Source organism: Panicum hallii, chromosome 5, assembly GCF_002211085.1.
Source record: "Panicum hallii strain FIL2 chromosome 5, PHallii_v3.1, whole genome shotgun sequence".
NCBI classification, from domain to species: Eukaryota; Viridiplantae; Streptophyta; class Magnoliopsida; order Poales; family Poaceae; genus Panicum; species Panicum hallii.
In genome coordinates, this window is record NC_038046.1 from 37,654,053 (window position 1) to 37,672,582 (window position 18,530).

At 47.1% G+C, this 18,530-nt stretch overlaps 3 protein-coding genes and 1 long non-coding RNA gene across 17 annotated transcripts; 1 reads left to right on the forward strand and 3 right to left on the reverse strand.

Annotated features, from left to right (window-relative positions):
- Window positions 1-795: 795 nt before the first annotated feature.
- LOC112892629 (developmental protein SEPALLATA 3-like) lies at window positions 796-2,341 on the forward strand. Its single transcript, XM_025959760.1, has one exon. The coding sequence runs from the start codon at window positions 796-798 to the stop codon at window positions 2,119-2,121; it is 1,326 nt and encodes a 441-aa protein (XP_025815545.1). The 3' UTR covers window positions 2,122-2,341.
- Window positions 2,342-2,661: 320 nt separating this feature from the next.
- Window positions 2,662-6,045, reverse strand: LOC112895886. 2 transcript variants are annotated; one of them, XM_025963886.1, is made up of 3 exons: window positions 5,730-6,045; window positions 4,464-4,561; window positions 2,662-3,525 (listed from the first exon to the last, which is right to left on the reverse strand). In XM_025963886.1, exons 1-3 carry the CDS (start codon window positions 5,865-5,867, stop codon window positions 2,943-2,945), a joined length of 819 nt encoding a protein of 272 aa, XP_025819671.1. In that variant the 5' UTR covers window positions 5,868-6,045; the 3' UTR covers window positions 2,662-2,942. The 2 variants fall into 2 exon arrangements, with proteins under 2 accessions (XP_025819671.1, XP_025819672.1); XM_025963887.1 differs by having other exon boundaries at window positions 4,464-4,571; window positions 5,730-5,856.
- Window positions 6,046-9,160: 3,115 nt separating this feature from the next.
- Window positions 9,161-13,589, reverse strand: LOC112895734. 13 transcript variants are annotated; one of them, XR_003229257.1, is made up of 8 exons: window positions 13,154-13,589; window positions 12,687-12,775; window positions 12,462-12,553; window positions 12,151-12,219; window positions 10,776-11,057; window positions 10,244-10,289; window positions 9,954-10,089; window positions 9,161-9,848 (listed from the first exon to the last, which is right to left on the reverse strand). It is a non-coding gene; the product is annotated as an uncharacterized LOC112895734 (long non-coding RNA). The 13 variants fall into 13 exon arrangements; XR_003229249.1 differs by having other exon boundaries at window positions 13,076-13,589; XR_003229259.1 differs by having other exon boundaries at window positions 9,161-9,679; window positions 9,819-9,848; window positions 12,687-13,589.
- A 2,509-nt stretch (window positions 13,590-16,098) lies between these two features.
- On the reverse strand, window positions 16,099-17,073 carry LOC112892630 (ubiquitin fusion degradation protein 1 homolog). The gene is made up of 2 exons (XM_025959761.1): window positions 16,869-17,073; window positions 16,099-16,808 (listed from the first exon to the last, which is right to left on the reverse strand). Exons 1-2 carry the CDS (start codon window positions 17,071-17,073, stop codon window positions 16,099-16,101), a joined length of 915 nt encoding a protein of 304 aa, XP_025815546.1.
- Window positions 17,074-18,530: the final 1,457 nt, after the last annotated feature.

The window sequence follows — 18,530 nt, forward strand, 5'->3', positions numbered from 1 at the left end:
AAAAGAAGTATAAACAGCACGCGTTTGAGAAAATTCAGTTTCCGCGGCCATAGTTTGATCGTTTCTGGATCTGGTTGGATTTGGTTTTTTCTCATTTCTGACCCGCCGAACAATGCCGATTACTTTGGTAGGCTTAAAAAAAATCAAACTTCCGAACTTCTAAAAGTAGGCGTCGGCTTCGAAGAACAAGTTACTAAGGGAAGCTGAGCTACTTACGTTCTTGCAAAACGGCTACTAGGAAGCTTCCTGCACCACCTCTCACCCTCAAATTCGCCACCCCGTCCCGCCAGGCGCAGCAAATCTGGGAAGGCGATCGTGAAGGCGCCGCTGCATTTGGAAGGACCCCCCCCCCCACCCCCCCCCCCCCCCCGAATCCATCCCGCCAGATCCCCTCGCATTAACTGCATGCGCGCGATCAATCCAGCCTCCGATTGCCGCTCGGATCGTAGGAACCCTCCGCCCCGCCGCGCATCGGCAAATCATGATTGCAATCTCGTTAAAGATCCTGAGACCCAACTGCAGTTCGGGCGTCCTTGGCGTCGGCTGGTCACCGGAGTATGGAAGCCTAGCTACGAGGCCTAGGCCCCCTACCTAGTCGTAGCTACCTGCGCCGTGCCCTCCCCGGCCCGCCGTTTCGCGTCCCGTCCGGTCCGTGGCACGCGGCGCCTCCTATAAATATGCCACCTCGCCTGCCTGCCTCGCCAAGAACAACCAACTGCTAGCCCACGGCGAAGGGGAGCGCGAGCGCAGGAAGCTAGCGTGCCGAGGAAGGAGGAGCTGAGGAGGAGCAACGCGATGGGGCGCCGCAAGGTCTCCATGGGGCTGATCCCCAACCGCCGGGTGCGGGCCGGCACGTTTGGCAAGCGGAAGGAGGGGCTCAAGAAGAAGGCGGGCGAGCTCTCCGTGCTCTGCGGCATCGACGTCGCGCTCGTCGTCGCCGCAGGGGACGGCGGCGCCGCGGCGGACGTGTGGGAGTCCAGGGAGGGCGTGCTGGCCCGGTACCGCGCGCTGGGCGCCGAGGTGCGCGCGCGGCACACTCACCGGGCGTACCTCGACGCCGAGCTCGGCAAGGGGGAGGCCAAGCTCGCCCGGGTGCGCCAGGGCGGGCCCGACGCGCTCGCCCGCTGGGACAGGGCGCTGGACGGCGTCGCCACGGAGGAGGAGGCGCGGCGGCTGCTCGACGCCGTCGACGCCGCGATGCGGGCCGCGGAGGACAGGCGGAGGGCGCTGGGCCTGCCGCCGGTCGACGACGCCGAGGACGGGGTCGTGCTCGACGAGGTCGCGCCGCTCAACTTCGCCTGCGCCGGCGACGACGACTACCTGCTGCACGCGCCCGGCAGCGACGCCAACAACGACCAACAGGCCATGTGGGGCAGCCACGACTTCCAATTCCAGCAGGGCGGCGCCGCCGACATGCAGCACACGGGATACGGCTTCCAGCAATACACCAGCGGCGCGGGCATGGAGGGCTACCACCTGCAGATGGGGCCGGACATGTACAGCAGCGGCGACAACAACAACGGCCACCTCGCCGACGCCTACCAGCAGTACCAGCCGCGCGATACCATGCGGCAGCACGGCTACGGTTTCCAGTGCGCCCACGCCAGCTACTTCGACGTGCCCTCTGGCTACGCCCAGCCCAGTCTGCCCACGTGGAGCGCCGACGAGCCGCGCCACGCCATGCTGCCGCTTGAGTACCTTTCCGCCGACGCCGGCCTCAACTACGCGGACACGCCGGCGTCACAGGGCGTCGGCGGCAGCTCCTTCACCATGGGCGCCGCCAGCGGCAACTTCTTCCACTCGCCACCAGCGCTCTCCCTCGCCATGGGCACCGCCAGCGGCGGCGGCGACGGCGACGGCGACTTCATCAACAACGCGCCACTTGCAGCAGTCCCCTCCTATACCATGGGCGGCAGCGGCGACAACTTCACCAACGCGATGACAGCCCAGCCCGTCGCCATGAGCTACGGTGGCGACCTGACGATTGCCGGCAGGTACGCGGCGCAGTGGCAGGCACCCCCGCACCCCCAGCGCGCCGGCGGCGACCAGAGGCCCAGCATCGAGCAGCTGCATTACCTCAGCGACCTGGAAGACACGCAGCTCCACCTCTCTGGAAACTAACCTTCCTTCCACTACAGTTAGTTAGTTGCACACTTTAGCAAGTACCAAGTAGTGTAGTCCGTCTGAAGTCATACAGAGTCGATCAAGTCACCTGATGTCAGTCGCCACCGCCAACGCCGCCGATCAATTTTGCCGGCCACGCCAGCGAGCAATGGGCAGTTTTGTACAAGTCACCTGATGTCTATGGTACCGTCAGTTCAGCTTCTCGGCTGGGTAGAGATCGGGCAAAATTCTGTCAGTTTTGTGCCGTCCGCTTGTTGGTTACGTTGATAAGGAGCGCAGTTCTTTCGTTAGCATTTATAGGGGATCGGTCAATTTAGGATTCAGGAGTTTTATGAGCCTGGGAAATTTGCCGCAACCATGTAAATAATCAACCATACTCTCGAGAATATAATACCTTCTCTCGAGGCTATCCTGGCAATCATGTAAATATAATACCTACAACCATACTCTGTCTTTCTTTCTCTAAGCAATCAAACATCAGATAAAAAGAAAACATATGATGCCACCAGAAACTATATCTGAACCTTGACGGTGCCACAGTGAAGCAGTCGTTTAAATTCTTGCTCATGTATGAAATGAAAATAATCTGTGATATGATCCACATCACATTGCATTCCTAGAACCGAGGTTAATTAGTCTCACAACTCACAGCGTGGTGTTCCCTAAGTCGAACACAACAGAGCAGGTCAAACACCATTACAAGACTCAAGACTGTTAACAGTTCCTAAGTTGACGCAGGATGTGAACAGATTATGTGTACGCTCATCCACATCAACTTAGTTCACCAGAGATGTTGTCATGGTTAATCTTGGCATTGATCACACCCTAATCTTATCCTCAACAAAATCCACATCACGGTCTGAACGCTGGCCACAGTTTGGAGGGCTTTTGCACTCAGCATCCTGGATCGACTTTGGGTAAGAGAAAGACCTTTGATCCAATTGAACACCCACAGCTTGTCTCTGATCATGGTCAAGCTCATCAGCATGCACATGACCACGCTCTTGGTCTTGTCCATGTCCACTGCTGGACAACAGATCACATGGATGGGGGCTCTGCACCCTCATTTGCACTGATCTCAGAAGTGCGGTTCGCCTCAGGTCTCCACCATGGCACATGTCGTTAGGTGAAGACGGGATTCGACCTTCATGTTCAGTGCCACTGCCACGGCGAGCTTGCGAGCAGACCACTGCTGCGAGGGAGCAGCTTGGGAGAGGATATGGATTTGCAGAAGAAAACCAAGTATATGGCCTCTGGAATCGATGAGGAGATGAAATTGGACTGGTTGAGGGGCTGCTTGTTGTATCAGTCTGATTCCCATTGGTATTTACCTGAGTGTCAGAGTACCGGTAATCATCTGACTCTTCTGACATAGGTGAGTACTGTGTGCTCATTTCATCCCTGAAAGGATGCAAATACAAGAGTCATGACACAATGCAATCCAGAAAAATGTAATAGAAAGTGGTAGCATATAACAAGACCATTCAAATGAAAAGGAATTGGCGTGCAAAGTCCGGATAATTTAATGTTGCTAACACGACCTGAGATACATTCCCCTAGTGTATTGTTTTTTTTACACTTTTACTCTACAATTTTCTCAAATGAACAAGGGTGTTTCTACTTTCTAGTGCAATTTGGACAATTTTCTGCGGTGAAAACAAATCACAATGAAATACTACAGCCAAGCATTAGCGACAAGGAATTCTTAGTACCAAAAACTGTACGACAAATGCTCTACATTGTTTTAAGGAAAATGTAATCTAAAAACACATGCCTCCTTTTCTACATACCATTGGTAGTATGACCGTCAGGTAATATCGATGACTCGGCCCAAACACAAGTGACAAGTCTCTCCTAAATTCAATGCAAGAGCAATCTGGTCTAGACCTAGAAAAACCCAACTCAACCCCAAGTCTTTACCCGAACTGATTTTGTTTTCTTCAAAGACATGTTAATCTGATGGATAGTATAAACCTGCAGATGGCCAAGCAGGGCTGAAGATGACTAAGGTAAAATCTGCCAAGTCTATCTTGGCTGCTTGTTATCTCAGTTGCATGCGACATTCCATCTCACCGGTAGCATTTAGATATATAAAGCAAACAATACAACTAGAAGGAAGGTAGACAGAAATACATTGACCTGACCTGAATCATTTGCTTTTGCATATGAAATTAATTATAAGTTTTCTGAGGTCACAGGAGAAGTTGAAGACCCCACCAAAGAAATATAGTATGTTATGTTGCCATCTAGTTACCATAAGAAGCTGTAACTTTTCATGCATATCAACTTTTATGGACAATGTGCATGAAAGGATGTATGGTGAATGAAGGTATGAATACCTGAAGCAAGAAGCAATCTCCAGCCTCACTGGGGAAACGATGATATCTTCAGCAACTGAATCTCCAACAGACAACCCATTCATGCTGGATGCCATTATCTGCAAGGGCCTATTCAGCAGTTAACAGATGAAAACTAAAACTGAAATGATGGGAGAAAGAGTTGAGGTTTATCACAAGTAAAAATAAAGGAATAAGTAAAGTATCCTCAGGACCTATAAGATCTCTTGCTAACGGAAAAGAAAAGAATCATATACGAGCAACAGACATACATAGCTCCAGCCTCTGGAATCCAATGTTTACCTCTGCTGTTTGGCAGCTAATGGATACATATAGATGCTGCCTCCAGAAATTCGATCTTTGTTGACTTTTAGTGATACCGCGAGTAGTCTGAGACATACCTTTGTATATAAGCTAAATCTTATCTAGAAACATGCCTATTCTATGGTGCTTTCAACATGACAATCCCCTTCATTGGTGAATTAAAAATGGTATATTATCTCCATCCATCTACTCAACCTAATTAGTATTTTAGTACAAATTCCAATCAGTGCCACACCTCCAGTATTCCAGGAATATAATGTGAGATAATCAGTACGAAAGCATCTCATCATTTCCGATCATTTATGATACTGGCACAAAATTACACTGAATGAAATGCGCAAGTGCACGCACATACCACTCAATTGAGAGGACCGGAATCAACTGAAACGTTCTGTATCTCCGCAAGTCCTTAAAAGAACAATGGACAGCCTAAAAGACCCTCAAATTGAGGAATTCAGTAACCACCCTTGAACTAGAGAGACCAAGGAGATACACGTCTGGGCGTGTTCTGCTCATTCTGATCAAACACCCTCAAATTTAGGAATTCAGCTCAGGAATCAAGGAAAGGAAGCCAGAATTTCGAATCACCCATTGAAAGAGCTACCCTGCACCCATTTCTTATCAAAATGTGCGCAAATCGGGGCAATCTCTTTAGTTGGTTCTGCACCTTCTTGTGCAAAGATAATAAGTTCTCCTGCCTAGTATCGAAAAAGAAAAAGAAAAAGGAAACGTTAAGCTTAATTATGTATCACATCACACAGCTCCTAAGCAAGCAAATGAGTCCACGGCTCGTGCTAATCCAAGAACATCTTTCCACATTACCTCCGATGGAGCCATCCGTACACCCGGTTCAGATCGAGCCAAACCAACATGAAGATCAGTAGATCACCCACCTATCACGGAGCCAACTGTGTGTGGGCAACAGGGAGCGAGAGAGAGACGGACCTCGGTGAGGTAGCGCTTGTGGAAGTGGAGGTTATCGACGTAGACGTCGTCCTCGGGGCCCCTCCCGCGCTTCCCACCGCCGGGCGCCGGCGCCATTGCGGCCTGGCCTCCGCCGCCGCCGCCGCCGTGGCCGACCATCTGTCCAGTGGGAGGGAGCTGTGTCGAAGGGTGAGCTCCCGGACCAGGGGAGAGTTAATGCGGGGGAAGGGGAGCGAAGGGAAAGCGACGCGGACGGCGGAGGGCGGCGACGCTAGCGAGCGAGCGAGCTCCGTAGCTTGCTTTCCTGCTACAGCTACTGTTTTCTATCCTGTTCCCTCTGACGTGTCGACCCGCGTCGGGGTCGAGAAGAATCTCGCTCGCTTTGGCTTTTCTTTTCGAGTCGTGTCGAGCAGAGCAGATGAGCAGAGATTTTCTTTCTTCGTCGGCAACTGGGTTTGGAGAGTTAAACTTTATCCTGTAACCTCAAATGAAAGAAAATTTTATTATTTAGAACTATTAAATAAAATTTAATTATAAAGTTAATTACAGAATTTCTCAACTAATTCGCGAGATGAATCTAATAAGATATATAAATTTATAATTAACGGCAGTTAGCTAATAGTTGTTGTAGCGTCACTGTTGCAAAATATAGATCAGTTAGGCTCGTTAAATTCATCAAACGGATCAGCACCTGTCTACTTGTATGACTTATATTCTACTTGGATCTGGTCTTTGGCTTTTCAACATATGTGATGCAAGTATGCCTCATCTTCATCCCTATCTTGAGCTCCACATAAGCTGTATTAGAAGTAGGGTGAAGAAAGGCAAGTTAATTCCTTGGTGAGGATTATACATATTGAGTGATCTGAGAGAATCATTTGAGGAGCTAGGTAAGGTTGTGTTTTTTTAAAAAAATACATTGCCAAAAACCCAAGTTACTTAGATAGAAAGAGTGGAGGGGATTTGGATCAAGACCATTCCAACCATCAACCACCCAAGGTAACATGATAGACACTTCAAAAGTTCACAAGCTCAGATCTGGCTTTGAATATCTACATGTTGATCCTTACCATAAGAAATCATGCTCCACGTTAGTCCTTTCTCCTTCACTCGAGGACGAACAAAGGCTAAGTATGGGGGTGTTGTTGACGGCGCTTAAGTACCACATTTTAGGCCGTCAATTCCTGCATAAACACCGGAAAGACAAGCATCAACATTAATGGTAGGGGTTATTATTAACAAATTCCACAAGTGTTGGTGAATATTTGTATGCAGGTCAATTAGATGAGAAAACACACCTCAAAAGCAAGGAAACGCATCTCTTAATTGAAGGGAACACCCTTCCGACCAATCAGGTGCAAGCACAAAGATCCATGGGCCCAGCAGAGGGGGTAAACCGACTCAACTTGGCTCGTAGCGTCCAGAACCGACGTAAAGATCCACTAGGACGCCACCCTGCCAAAGGATAAGGAGGTGGGAGCCAAGGCCAGTTCAGCCGAACCAGGCTGAGCTCCACCGACCTTCCCCTTCCACGTGGCGCCTCCACAGCTCCTCCCAATGTCGGTTTCAGGTGACTTCACCTATTTCGCCGTCCAAAACCCCCCATCCACACCTATAAATATTAGAGGAGGGGGTAAGAAGGAGGACACACCATCCAAGAGAGCCTTGAGCCTCATCCCAAAGGCAAAGTCTTGCCTAGCTTGTGTTTAGAGTAGGGAGAGAGTGAGGGGGTAATTTGGAGGGGCGCCGGGCTTGTTGGCACTCTTCTCCAACTTGTACCTCTACGGATGCTGCTATATTCTTCAGAGTTAAGTAAGCGTTCGTGATTCCTTCTTATAGTGCTATACTTGGTTGCATGAATAGCTATATTCCCTTGCTATCATAGTATAGGCTTGAGTGCTCTCATGTATGTCTATAATATACGTTATTAGTTCTTATAGTTGAGTGAGATCAGTTTTCTTACTTGCGGGTTCATTGCTCCGTATTTATACGGAGTGTTGTAGTTTGCTAAGGGACGTCAAACGTAGTTAGACTGCAGTAGTAATCAATATCGTAGACGTGGTGTCTAGGCTAGGGGTTATCCTTCCTTTGCCTTATATCCTACGGATAGCTAGAGATAGGCCGTAGGTGGTGACAACCCTACTGGTTTTTCGTAATCCTCCACGTTCGGATATAGCGTAGATGTGTTGGCCAGAGTCTCCTGGAAGACCAGGGGTAAGCCGGTGCCCGAAGTGAGTATTTTGCCTGAGAGATCGACCTTTAACTCATCTATATTGTTACCTTAGGAATCTTCTTTGCTCTCACCTATCTTGGTGTGTCCTTGGACCGACCTATCTTGGTGTGTCCTTGGACCGATTAGAATGGAAGTTAGTACACACTAGTTGCCTCAAATTCGATAACCCTTGGAATACTTTAAGGTGAAAGCTACAACGATATCCGTGCACTTGCTGATTTATTCGTTATCGCTAAAATACCCAACACCCCCGTCAATAACCCTCCTCGTTTGGGTAGTGGATATAGGAGGTTCATAAAGTAGCCGAGTTGTCTGGTGGCTCCTCTGCCAGTCATGTGCGGTTCTCCCGATAGTGCCTGGAAGCCTAAAGTCAGGAGGTTCATAGAAGTACATATGTCCCGAATAGCTTTTTGTTTCTTTCTCCCTACCTATGTCTTTGCTTTAGTTTGAGCTTGAGTAACTTACGTGTCACACCATCTCATTATCAATATATATTTTACCCCTGTTTGTACAATCGAATACTCAAAACCACTATTTGTACAATCGAATACTCAACAAGGATTTGATCATAAACTTACTTATTCTATAACCGCCGCCTTCCCTGCAGAAATACAAATACGACACCCGAAATTACTCACGGATAAAATGCTACAACGGTATTCTTTACGCTTGCGGATTTATCTATGATGTAAAAAATATCACACGGCGTTTCAGGCACCGGCGTTTCAGGCACCATTGCTAGGGATCAACGATCCTAGTGATGACACTAACAACCGCCAACGGTTACACCCCCACCCACCCTTAAAAATATTTTTCTATTTTATTCCAAAAATTGTTTGAATCTTAAAATATAGCAAAACAAATAAAAAAGTGAAACTTCTACACTATAAATATTGTGAACTATAGATATAGAAAAAAAATATGCCAAGCATATTTTATTATATATAAATGTTAAGATTGTGAAATTTCAAAGTATAACTTGAGTTGCATGAGATATTAGTGTGGAAACTCGATGAGTTTATAAAGAATGTACATCAAACTCTATGCATAATACTTTGAATCTTCTACGATAAAAAAATTTATTTAAAGTACGACACCGTGCTAATTTACGGAAGATTTGGACCTCTTTTATATAACTAAGTCATACCCGTGCCTTGCAACGGGAAAAATAAATTTCTTGTATGAGCAACAATTTTCATAATACCAAATACCTGTAACATAAATTAAATAGCAATAGATGCATATTTTATTTTAAACAATATTCATGCTCTGCGTACATGATCCTCACTATGCAAATGAATTGTTGGAGGTGTGTGAACATAACACAACTCCGCATTGGCGTGTCAACCACTCCTCGCCACCACCTCCTTATAGTTGAGCATGCAACATCTTCAGACCACTTTTTTAAAGAAATGCGGCAATAGAACATCAGATTCAGATGAATGATCAAACAAATATTTGCTACCACCAAGATTCTTATATATAGATCCATTTAGTTCATCCCCAAATCCAAGATGTGTGTCTGCACCAAATAAGTCCATAGAAAACAATGCTCCCTATATTTCAATTGAGAGGGAAGGAACATGTGTGCTTTGATAACAATGACAACAATTTTAGCCAAACTCAGTTCCCTTACACCTTCTTACTTCCTTGACGCCCATGTGGTACTTTGAGGTGCTTAAAAACTGAAAACTGAAGCACCACATTAAGAGCTGCTTAGTATAAAAAATAACAATACCTGGATGAGAAAATGGAGTTGTTGAATAGAGATTTAAGCCACATCAAAATACACAAAGGACGATAACAAAAAATCGTTGCAATTATATTGAAGCGCAAAAGCTGATGTTCTAAGCTACTCTCAGCAAATTATGACCTACATGATCTTATGGTTTGGCCAGCAAATTTACCTGCAACATTTGGATGCTAGGATTTCATGACTCAGAATAAGAGAAATGGTAACAAATTTGATCACATCTGGTAAAGAAGAGACGTGTAGGAGCAAAAAAATTTACCTTCACTATCCTGGACATACCGATCATGCTGACCTTGTCAGCCTCCAAAGTTCGGTTTGCCACAGTTCAGGGAAAGCCATTGCCAGCTGCATTTTGCAAGCAAGTCCCTTAGCTTTGGCCTCTAGCACCCCTCCAGCTTAGATGATGAACGCACAATGATGTTAGCTCCAGAATTGGAACAATAATTCTGCTGGTTTGATGCCACTTGATGTACATACATGATTAGAGGAGCCGATGATACAAAAAAGACATGAATCAGTCAATTAACTTGAAACTAATTTTCTTATTACCTCCATGTCACTGCTGTTGTCTCTATTCAGCACGCCTGATTGCCATCTGATTAAAGCATCCACAACAAAGGTAATGCTAGTTTAGTTCAGGCAGCCAAAATAAGTACAAACGGAAAAGGCTAAAAAGATGCTAGAATTTCATATATAATTATGGTTCCTCACATAATAAGAACATTAAAAAATTTCAGTTTATGCAACTGTGTAGATTGTTGTAGGCTTGTAGCAGGGTACTACTTTCACTTAAAAGGTTAACATTCTGCACTCAATATACATGGAATACAAGAATCAAGAATGTCCTTTCATTTTTTTAATTGGTCTGATGGAAACGAATTGTTATTACTTCTTTCTGAAGTGCAAGCAGCAATGCGCAATATCATCAAGAAAGAGTTGGTATTATCATTATTTTCCAATTCTCTGTTAAAGCAGTTTTGTGCACAGAACACATATGAGGAGACCATGCAAGAAAGATCTACAGAATAAAGCATGGCACAATCAGGCATCAGAAACAAACACAGGTCAGTCAAAGATGGACCTGAATGGTTTGCATTTAGCCACAGCTGAATGAAGAAGTTAGAAGCAAATATTTTGTGATTCTGTGAGTCAGACTTCCATTGGTAGACTTTCTGTGTTCTGTGAATCTTGTCAGCTGCATCAAAGTCCAAAAACTTCAAATATCATCAGAGCTAGGCAGCTAGCAGGTCATTCTGAAAAATTCCATGAACGATCACTGGTCACAGCTCATATGGCCATCACGAGCAATATACATGTTGTCAATTTCAGGTCATTGTGAATCACATTTATGGAAAACATGAACCTGCAAACAGAAATTAAATGGCCATTGTTCAGAATTTCAGAAAAAAAAATGCTCATGATATCACTGCTCACAGCTCATATGGCCCTCACCACCACCAAAAAAAAGGTATACGCTAACAGATTACTGGACCAAGAGGAATACTTCATCTACATGTACATTTCCCAGATCATTCGGGAGTACAGGCAGACTTGTACAAATAGATTAAGTATGTAGTCTGTTGGTGAGTGGGTGACTGTTGAATATTTCAAGCCACAATATTCAGCTCCAAAAATTTCTATCTATCTTTCTCCTTATTGCTTGACATCAACTTCAATGCCGCAATATAGAACTCCCATCACAATTTGCCTTTCAGTTTGAATAATTCTTCCACAGCAGGATCCAAGCTGGCACCTCGCTAAAAAAGCTGATATCTATTATGTTTTGGTGCCACATTCAGGCTAAGCTAAACAACTAACCTCAATCTAGGTGAGATCCTAAAAAGTAAAAGTATAATGCCGTGCTAACGCTACGGCAACATTTGGTAATGCAAGTCATACAACCAAATATCTTGTAATCAAGCATGAATGAAACAGATTTCAGACCCATGCAAAAGAAAGACACAAAAGCAGAATAGCATAGATTTCCAACAACACACTGAAAACTCTTTGGTCCATGAAAAAAATCACCTGCGTATGAAAAAATAGCATAGATTCAATTTCCAAGAGCCCACTCCAATTGTTCTGATAGCATCTTTAGCTTGGACAAATAAATATGATCAATAATTATTGAGTTTAGCATATTAAAAAAAGGAATACAAAGGCGCTATACATGAATAGCTCCAAACTGTAGCAACACACTGATACGACAGCAACAGAGCAAGGGAGCAAGAATAAATGAAACTGGCACAAGAGAAGTGACAAAAAGATAATGTGGCAAGAGCATCAGCACTGCAAATGCAAAATTCAAGGAATCTCTTCAAAAATTGAGGCACAAAATAACCTACATGGAGGAAAACAAACTAAATGGTCTAGTTGGCAGGAGGAATCAACTGAGAAACAACATCATACACAAAGTAATACATAAATAGCTAGGATCAGTTTATCTGAAGTAAAACCTTGGCCGTTTGGGAGCTGATCAGTTGCCTCCTTGGGCTGCTCCTGCTTTCTACCATCAAGAAGTGACCCTGCTGATTAAAAAGACCCAAACATAAGCTAGAGTTCAATCAATAAATCTCCCATCATGTTTATTTAACCAATAGTAGATAGCTAGTGGTGCACCATGCAGGTAGTTCGACAGAAAACGTATTTGAGTAAAGTTCTGGTATCTCAATGTAGTTTCACAAATTGGTACTTGGACACTCTGCAAAAATATGAGAAACTACAGAGCATACATGCAGAGATGGATCTTATAAATGGACGGTATTACCTGATTATTAGTTGCCAGATTCACTGATCCATTCTGTAACTTATTTTATCATCTTGCTGCAGGCACAAATCAAGGAAGTGAAAAGTAATAACCTGCAAACAGTGAAATCATCAGGTGCATAACTTGCTTGTTACTACCGCAGCAGGCATGCATTATTTGACATATAACAAAGAGCAAAATGATCCAGCTTGCAGCAGAACATAGAAAAGGGGAAAAAATGGGTACCTCAACGACTGCATGTCCTGACTCCTTAGTTTGTTCGGAAGGGGTAGATGTAATTAGCCACCTCCCGTACATGCTACCTGCACCACCATCTGAATAAAACCAGCACTCAGCATATGGCATCACTTGCATCAGAAACCCTAGGCCTACCCACGAACGTGTCCAAATCAAGGATACAAAGGAAGGAAAAACTAAGTCGCATGTCCAAATCAAGGATATAGAGAAAGAATAGCATAATTCCAGATTTCGCCAGGGGCTAATCTGGAAAAAGCTTCGCAACATAGCCATGCTGGTCGCCGGCTACTGTTGGCCGGATTCCCGGCGTCTCGTAGAGCTCGGGATTTGGGGGGAAAAGAAAGAGGACGACGAGGGGAATCCATTTTATACCATACCTGTGCCGGCGACGGGAATGGCCGGATTTTTTTGGCCGGAAAAGAGGCGGCGGCGCACTGGTTTCTTGGCGAGCATACCTGGTGGCGGCCCTGACTTCGCAGGAGGACGTTGCAGGGGCGCCAGGCGGCATGACGTGCGGGTGCGGCGCCAGGGGAGGGTCGCGGGGAGCAGCAGGGGGCGCCGGAAAGACCTAGGCGCACGGCCCAGGTGCCTCGCGAGTAGGAGGGGGTGCCGAGCACCGGGGCCGCGGCTCGCGGCGGAGGTGGGGGGCGGCATAACGTGCGGCGCCAGGGGAGGGTCGTGGGGAGCAGCAGGGGGCGCAGGCAGCAGGGGGCGCGGCGAAGACCTAGGCGCCCAGGTCCCTGGTGCCTCGCGAGTAGGAGGGGGGTGCCGAGCACCGGGGCCGCGGCTCGCGGCGGAGGAGGGGGGACGCCGCGATGTTGGGGCCGTGTGGGCGGGCGATTTTAGCTGGCGGTGATCCCGGATCATCAGGCGGCCGAGATTTCTGAGCGGCGGGACTAAATATGGCAATGGATATCCGATATCCGCGTACCGCGGATACCCGATCTCATGGGTACGGATATATATACCATTTTTTACCTGTGCGAACAGGTATAGATTTGATTTCATATCCACGGGTAAAATAAAAATAGACATAAAAAGTCATATCCATACCTGTTAGCCGAAACCCGAGACTCACGCACGTAAGCAGGCTGATTCCAAATTTTTGACGTGCGTGCCCGGCCTGTTTGAAACCCACTGCTGCCCTGCCGCATGCAAGTGGGCATGTGCCGCGATAAAAAATCAATTTGTCTGTACACTGCAGCCCTGCTCCGTCCAAGCAATAAATAATTGCACGTATCTCTTTTCCATGCGCGAGCAGTGAACCCCACCAAATAAAACCAAACCACCACCAGCCACCGTGTTGCCCAATCTTATCAGCTTTCCCGTGCTCCCGTCCCCACTCGACTCTTCCCTCATGCTAGCGGCAGTGCTGCTGAGACGCACGACCGGTGCCGCGGAGGAGCGAGCGCGCGGCGTGGCGCTGCGTGCGCGGCAATCCCGCATCCGACGCGGCTGCCGAACCTTCTCCAACCTCTAGTCGTTGCCCGCGCCGCCCATTCTCCAACCTCCGTCGGCCGCCCCTCAGATCCGTCGGTGCCCCCGAGAAGCCTCTGCCAGCGGACGAACGGATGTATCCGCGGATATCCGTTACCCGCAGGTAACGGATGCGGGCAAAGTTTTCTATCCACGGCGGATATCGGGTATGGGTTCGGGTATGAAATATTAGTTGCGGGTACGGATGTCGGGAGTGAGTATCTGCGGATAGTTTATCCGTTGCCATCTTTAGGCAGAACGTGACGGAGTGGAGTGGGCGGGCGACTTATGATGGGGAGAGAGAGGTACACGACCCAAAAAATTGTCACCTTTAGCTTTCTTTAGCTTTCTATTATTTTATTATAGTTGAGATTGCACTATTCGTATCTAGTTCTTAAAATTAGAAAAATTATAATAATTTTTTGAACTATTAAATAACCTTAAATGAAAAAATTATCAACTAGAAAATTTTAGATCTCGTCAATCTCTACAATTTTAATATAAAGTTTGACTTCACCTGATATCATGTGAAAAAGTTATGAATTTATTTACGTAGGATCATTGGAGGCGGGTCATGCCATTATCCGCCCCTAAAAATTATTTTTAGGGGCGGATGACGACATCACCTATCCCTAGAAATGCATTTTTTCAAGAAATTGCCACCATTTCTAGGGGTGGGTAATGGTGTCACCCGCCCTAAATACGCATTTATAGAGGCGGGTGATGGCATCATCCGTCTCTAAAGATACATTTTCAGGGGCGGCTTGGAAGCTACAGTAGCCTCACTTTTTTCGAGTGGATTAACTTCTGGGCCGTCCCTAGAAAAAAAGAGTGTTCCTAAAAATTATTTTTGTTGTAGTGCAACAAACTCGATCCGAGCAGGGCTAACATACGTGGAGGGACGGTGCTAAGGCGATAGCACTGGAGAGAGATGAATGAGCGGTCCGGTTAATTTTTGAAAAGTCCAGTTTACACGTTCGAAATGCATAAAAGTTCTATTTTCAAATATCGATTACAAAACCGGATAACAAGGGCTATCCAATTGTCGAATCCGGACAAGTTTGGTTGCTTGGGTGATTTCAAAGGTGGCTTTGTATTTTTGAAGAAATTTAAAATTTTTTGTTAGATCTAGAAAATAAAAAATAATTTATTTTAAATCCGAAAATTATGAAACTAAGTACCAAACATTTTCTAAAAATGTAATTTATTTGTTACTGCTCTATTTGAATATTATTTATTAAAAACTAATAGACATAATTACAAGCAATAAATACTAGGAACATGGAAAATTTGAATCCGAATAACTGACAATTAGAGCGTCAATAGATATGTTGCATTTTTAGAAAAATGCTGGCATCCGTTTCATATTTTTTGATTTAAAATGATTTACTTATGAATTTTTAAGTTTAAACTTAAATATTATTAATTTTACAAAATAAAAAACCTCCTTTGAAACTACTCAAATGGCTAAATTTATCAGGTTTCGATATTTGTATCAACTACGTTATCCGGTTTTATAATTGAAGGTTGAAAATTAGATTTTTTATAATAGTTTAATGGTGTAAATTGGACTTTTCCTTAATATTTTAAGGACTAGCGTCCAATTTTCTTATTTGCGTCGGACGTCCTTGTACAGGCAATGCCGTTAGTTTTGAGAAACAAATCTGACATCTTTCTTAACAAAACCGATCTACTGAACACCGATTGGTGTGGCCCAACAAATCACTGTTCTGATGGCATTAAGCAACAATAAGCCTGCAGTGGAAACGACGATGAAGTGATATATTTCTATATCAGGAACCATTTACATGATTCAAGTCATACCTACATACATATAATGAATGGCGACCACTGTAATCAGAACACATGTACGTGGTCAGTGTATGTAGTATCTAAAAGAGTAGGAATGGCCAATGGCTAGCGGCTATTTTTTCAAGGAGTAACTCTTCCCCGTGAACGCTTGGAACTTGGGCTCGTCCTTAGCCTTCTGTGCTTCTTTGTTGGTGTTGCTGGCACTCGAACCAAATACAAGCTTTCCTGTTTTCTGACGAGCAGATGAACAGCTCGCTCCAGAAGCTACCGGTGCCGCAGACGTTTGCTGCTTTCCTCTTCCGTTTGAACCTGAAGGTGCTCCAGAGCGTGCTGCAATCCCGGAACCAGTGAACGGTTTGAACTCCGGAGGCTCATCTTTAACCTCAGCGTTATTGTCTTCTCCAGCTTCAGCAGGTGAAGGTTGCTGTGGTTTCTCGGTCTCCTTGTCGTCAAGCGGAGGCGCGAAGTCCACCTCGCAGTCCGTGTCGATGATGCTGACCGCCGTCGCCGGCCTCGTCTCGACGATGTCGATGAGGTAGCTCCTGTTGTTGTAGGCGACCACGATGGTGTCCCCCGTGGTGAAGCACGAGAAGGCCCGCAGCGTCTTCTCCAGGACGGCCTTGAGGTTGGAGACGTCCAGGAAGGCGGCCGCGTGCGGCCGCAGCTTGACGTAGGTGCCCTTGGGGAGCGCGGCGCTCCGCACGCGGACGGCGTCGCCCGCCTGGAGCCGCAGGTTCTCCATCATCCACCCCGGCATCACCACCGTGCCTTCGTCGGCCACGAACTCCAGCACGCCGCAGTGCGAGGCCCGCGGGGCGGATGCTTCGGCGCCCGTCGCGCCGCCGCCGCCGCCGGAATCGTCGTTGGCGTCGGCGTTGCTGCAGCTGCGGAGCTCGAATTGCATGGGGTACTCGATGTGGAGGGACGCCAGGCGGTGGAGCGCGGACGCCGGCAGGATCACCTTGTCGCCGGCCTCCAGGTGCGGCCTGGCGGCGGAGGACGCCGGGTAGCAGCGGTAGGTCTGCTCGAACCTTCCGCCGCCGCCATGGTAAGCGGATCGGCGTCCCCCGAAACCGAAAAACGACATCATATTGCTCTGCTTGGATGACCTCGGCTTTGGTTCGACTCTCGTTTTGCTTCAGGTTCGCCTCTTGACGAAGAGATGCATGAACTCGACCGGATCGATCTCGGCTGCTTCCAGGCGGCAGGCGCGCTTCCGGTTGGAGGTTGGGGAAGGCGGGCGGCGGCCGCAGCACATATATATCACGGCCGGCTCGACGCCGATGCCGAGTCGGAGTGTTATCGGATTCGGGACAAGCTAGGAGTACGTAGTCCACACGACCACCACCGAATCCGAATCACGTGTTGCTCTGCGCCGCCAAACAACGTGTCTTGCCGACGGACATGGTTAATCACATGTCGCAACTCGCAACCATCTCCCATCATAGTCAGAAAGGTGTGCCGTGAGATTCTCCGATCCGGACGTGATTGGCCACAAAACTTTTGTCGAAAAATAACCCTCGCGCAAGTTGCATTCCGACTTCTGCATGGTGATTTAATTTGTAGGACTTCCTTGCTACACCAGTTCGCGTTGCTTTGGATTAGAGCCTTACATGCCGGACTACGCCGCCAACGAGCCCCAGAAGAAGGCCATCGTGGCCACTGACGACGACGACGACAAGCCTGCTGGTGGTGCTGACTCGCCGTCGTGGAAGAGCCTCGTGGACGGCGTGCACCCGCTCCGCCTCCCCGGGCAGGACCTAGAGTACGAGCTATATCCCCCGAGCCAAGAGCCAAGTGGAGTATGCATGAAAGAGTCAAATGTTTTTTCTATTTTTTTTCCTCGCGCAGCTGGGCCATCCTGGACTTGAACAAGAGACCTCACCTGTGAAATAAATCATTGCCCTTACGATCCAACCAATTGGGAGAGAATCAATAGACTCCTTTTCGGGAGCGATTCATCCTTCCCGAACGTAGCGTACAACTCCCCATTGTACTGCGCTCTTCAAGTGTGCTTATTGCCCCTTCTCCCCTTACCATGGCAAGTACTTGGAAAATAACTCCGATGGGCAGAAAAAGGAAGGGGTTAAGAGACCCTCCTAGCCCAACCCTAGATAATGGAGTCAGTCCATGGATTTTCCTTCCTTTTGCCACATTTCGCTTAAAGGGTTGAAAGAAGATAGTCCATCAAGCTATTCGCAAGGGCCAACTTGATCCTCTTCCAGGGATCCTAGGATTTGAACTCAGAGTATGCTGTTCGCTGCTGCCGCCGGCCAATTGCCATTCGGCCCCTTTAGTCTCCACGGCAGCATACGAGCTAGCTTCATCTTCCAACAACTGATGTACCAACAGGAATTCCCTTTTTTTTACTAATGGACTATGCTGATTCTTAGAGTATGCCATAGCCCATATGGCATGTCATGTAGCTCCGGCACTGGTACCACGACGTGCTGCTCCCGTCGCCGTCGACGGCGCGTTCGGTCTTCGACTTCGAGGAGGTGGGCATGACCAGCTGCTATGCATCTGCGCGGGACCTGCACCAGA

Excerpts from the sequence above, each read along its gene's own strand:
- LOC112892629 (XM_025959760.1), top strand. The coding sequence starts at position 796 with ATGGGGCGCCGCAAGGTCTCCATGGGGCTGATCCCCAACCGCCGGGTG.
- LOC112895886 (XM_025963886.1), bottom strand. The coding sequence starts at position 5,867 with ATGGTCGGCCACGGCGGCGGCGGCGGCGGAGGCCAGGCCGCAATGGCG. Across the intron at positions 4,562-5,729 it reads ACAAGCGCTACCTCACCGAG|ATAATGGCATCCAGCATGAA; the intron begins GTCCGTCTCTCT and ends AGGCCCTTGCAG. Across the intron at positions 3,526-4,463 it reads GAGATTGCTTCTTGCTTCAG|GGATGAAATGAGCACACAGT; the intron begins GTATTCATACCT and ends GCATCCTTTCAG.
- LOC112892630 (XM_025959761.1), bottom strand. The coding sequence starts at position 17,073 with ATGTCGTTTTTCGGTTTCGGGGGACGCCGATCCGCTTACCATGGCGGC. Across the intron at positions 16,809-16,868 it reads GCAATTCGAGCTCCGCAGCT|CATCCGCCCCGCGGGCCTCG; the intron begins GCAGCAACGCCG and ends CGGGCGCCGAAG.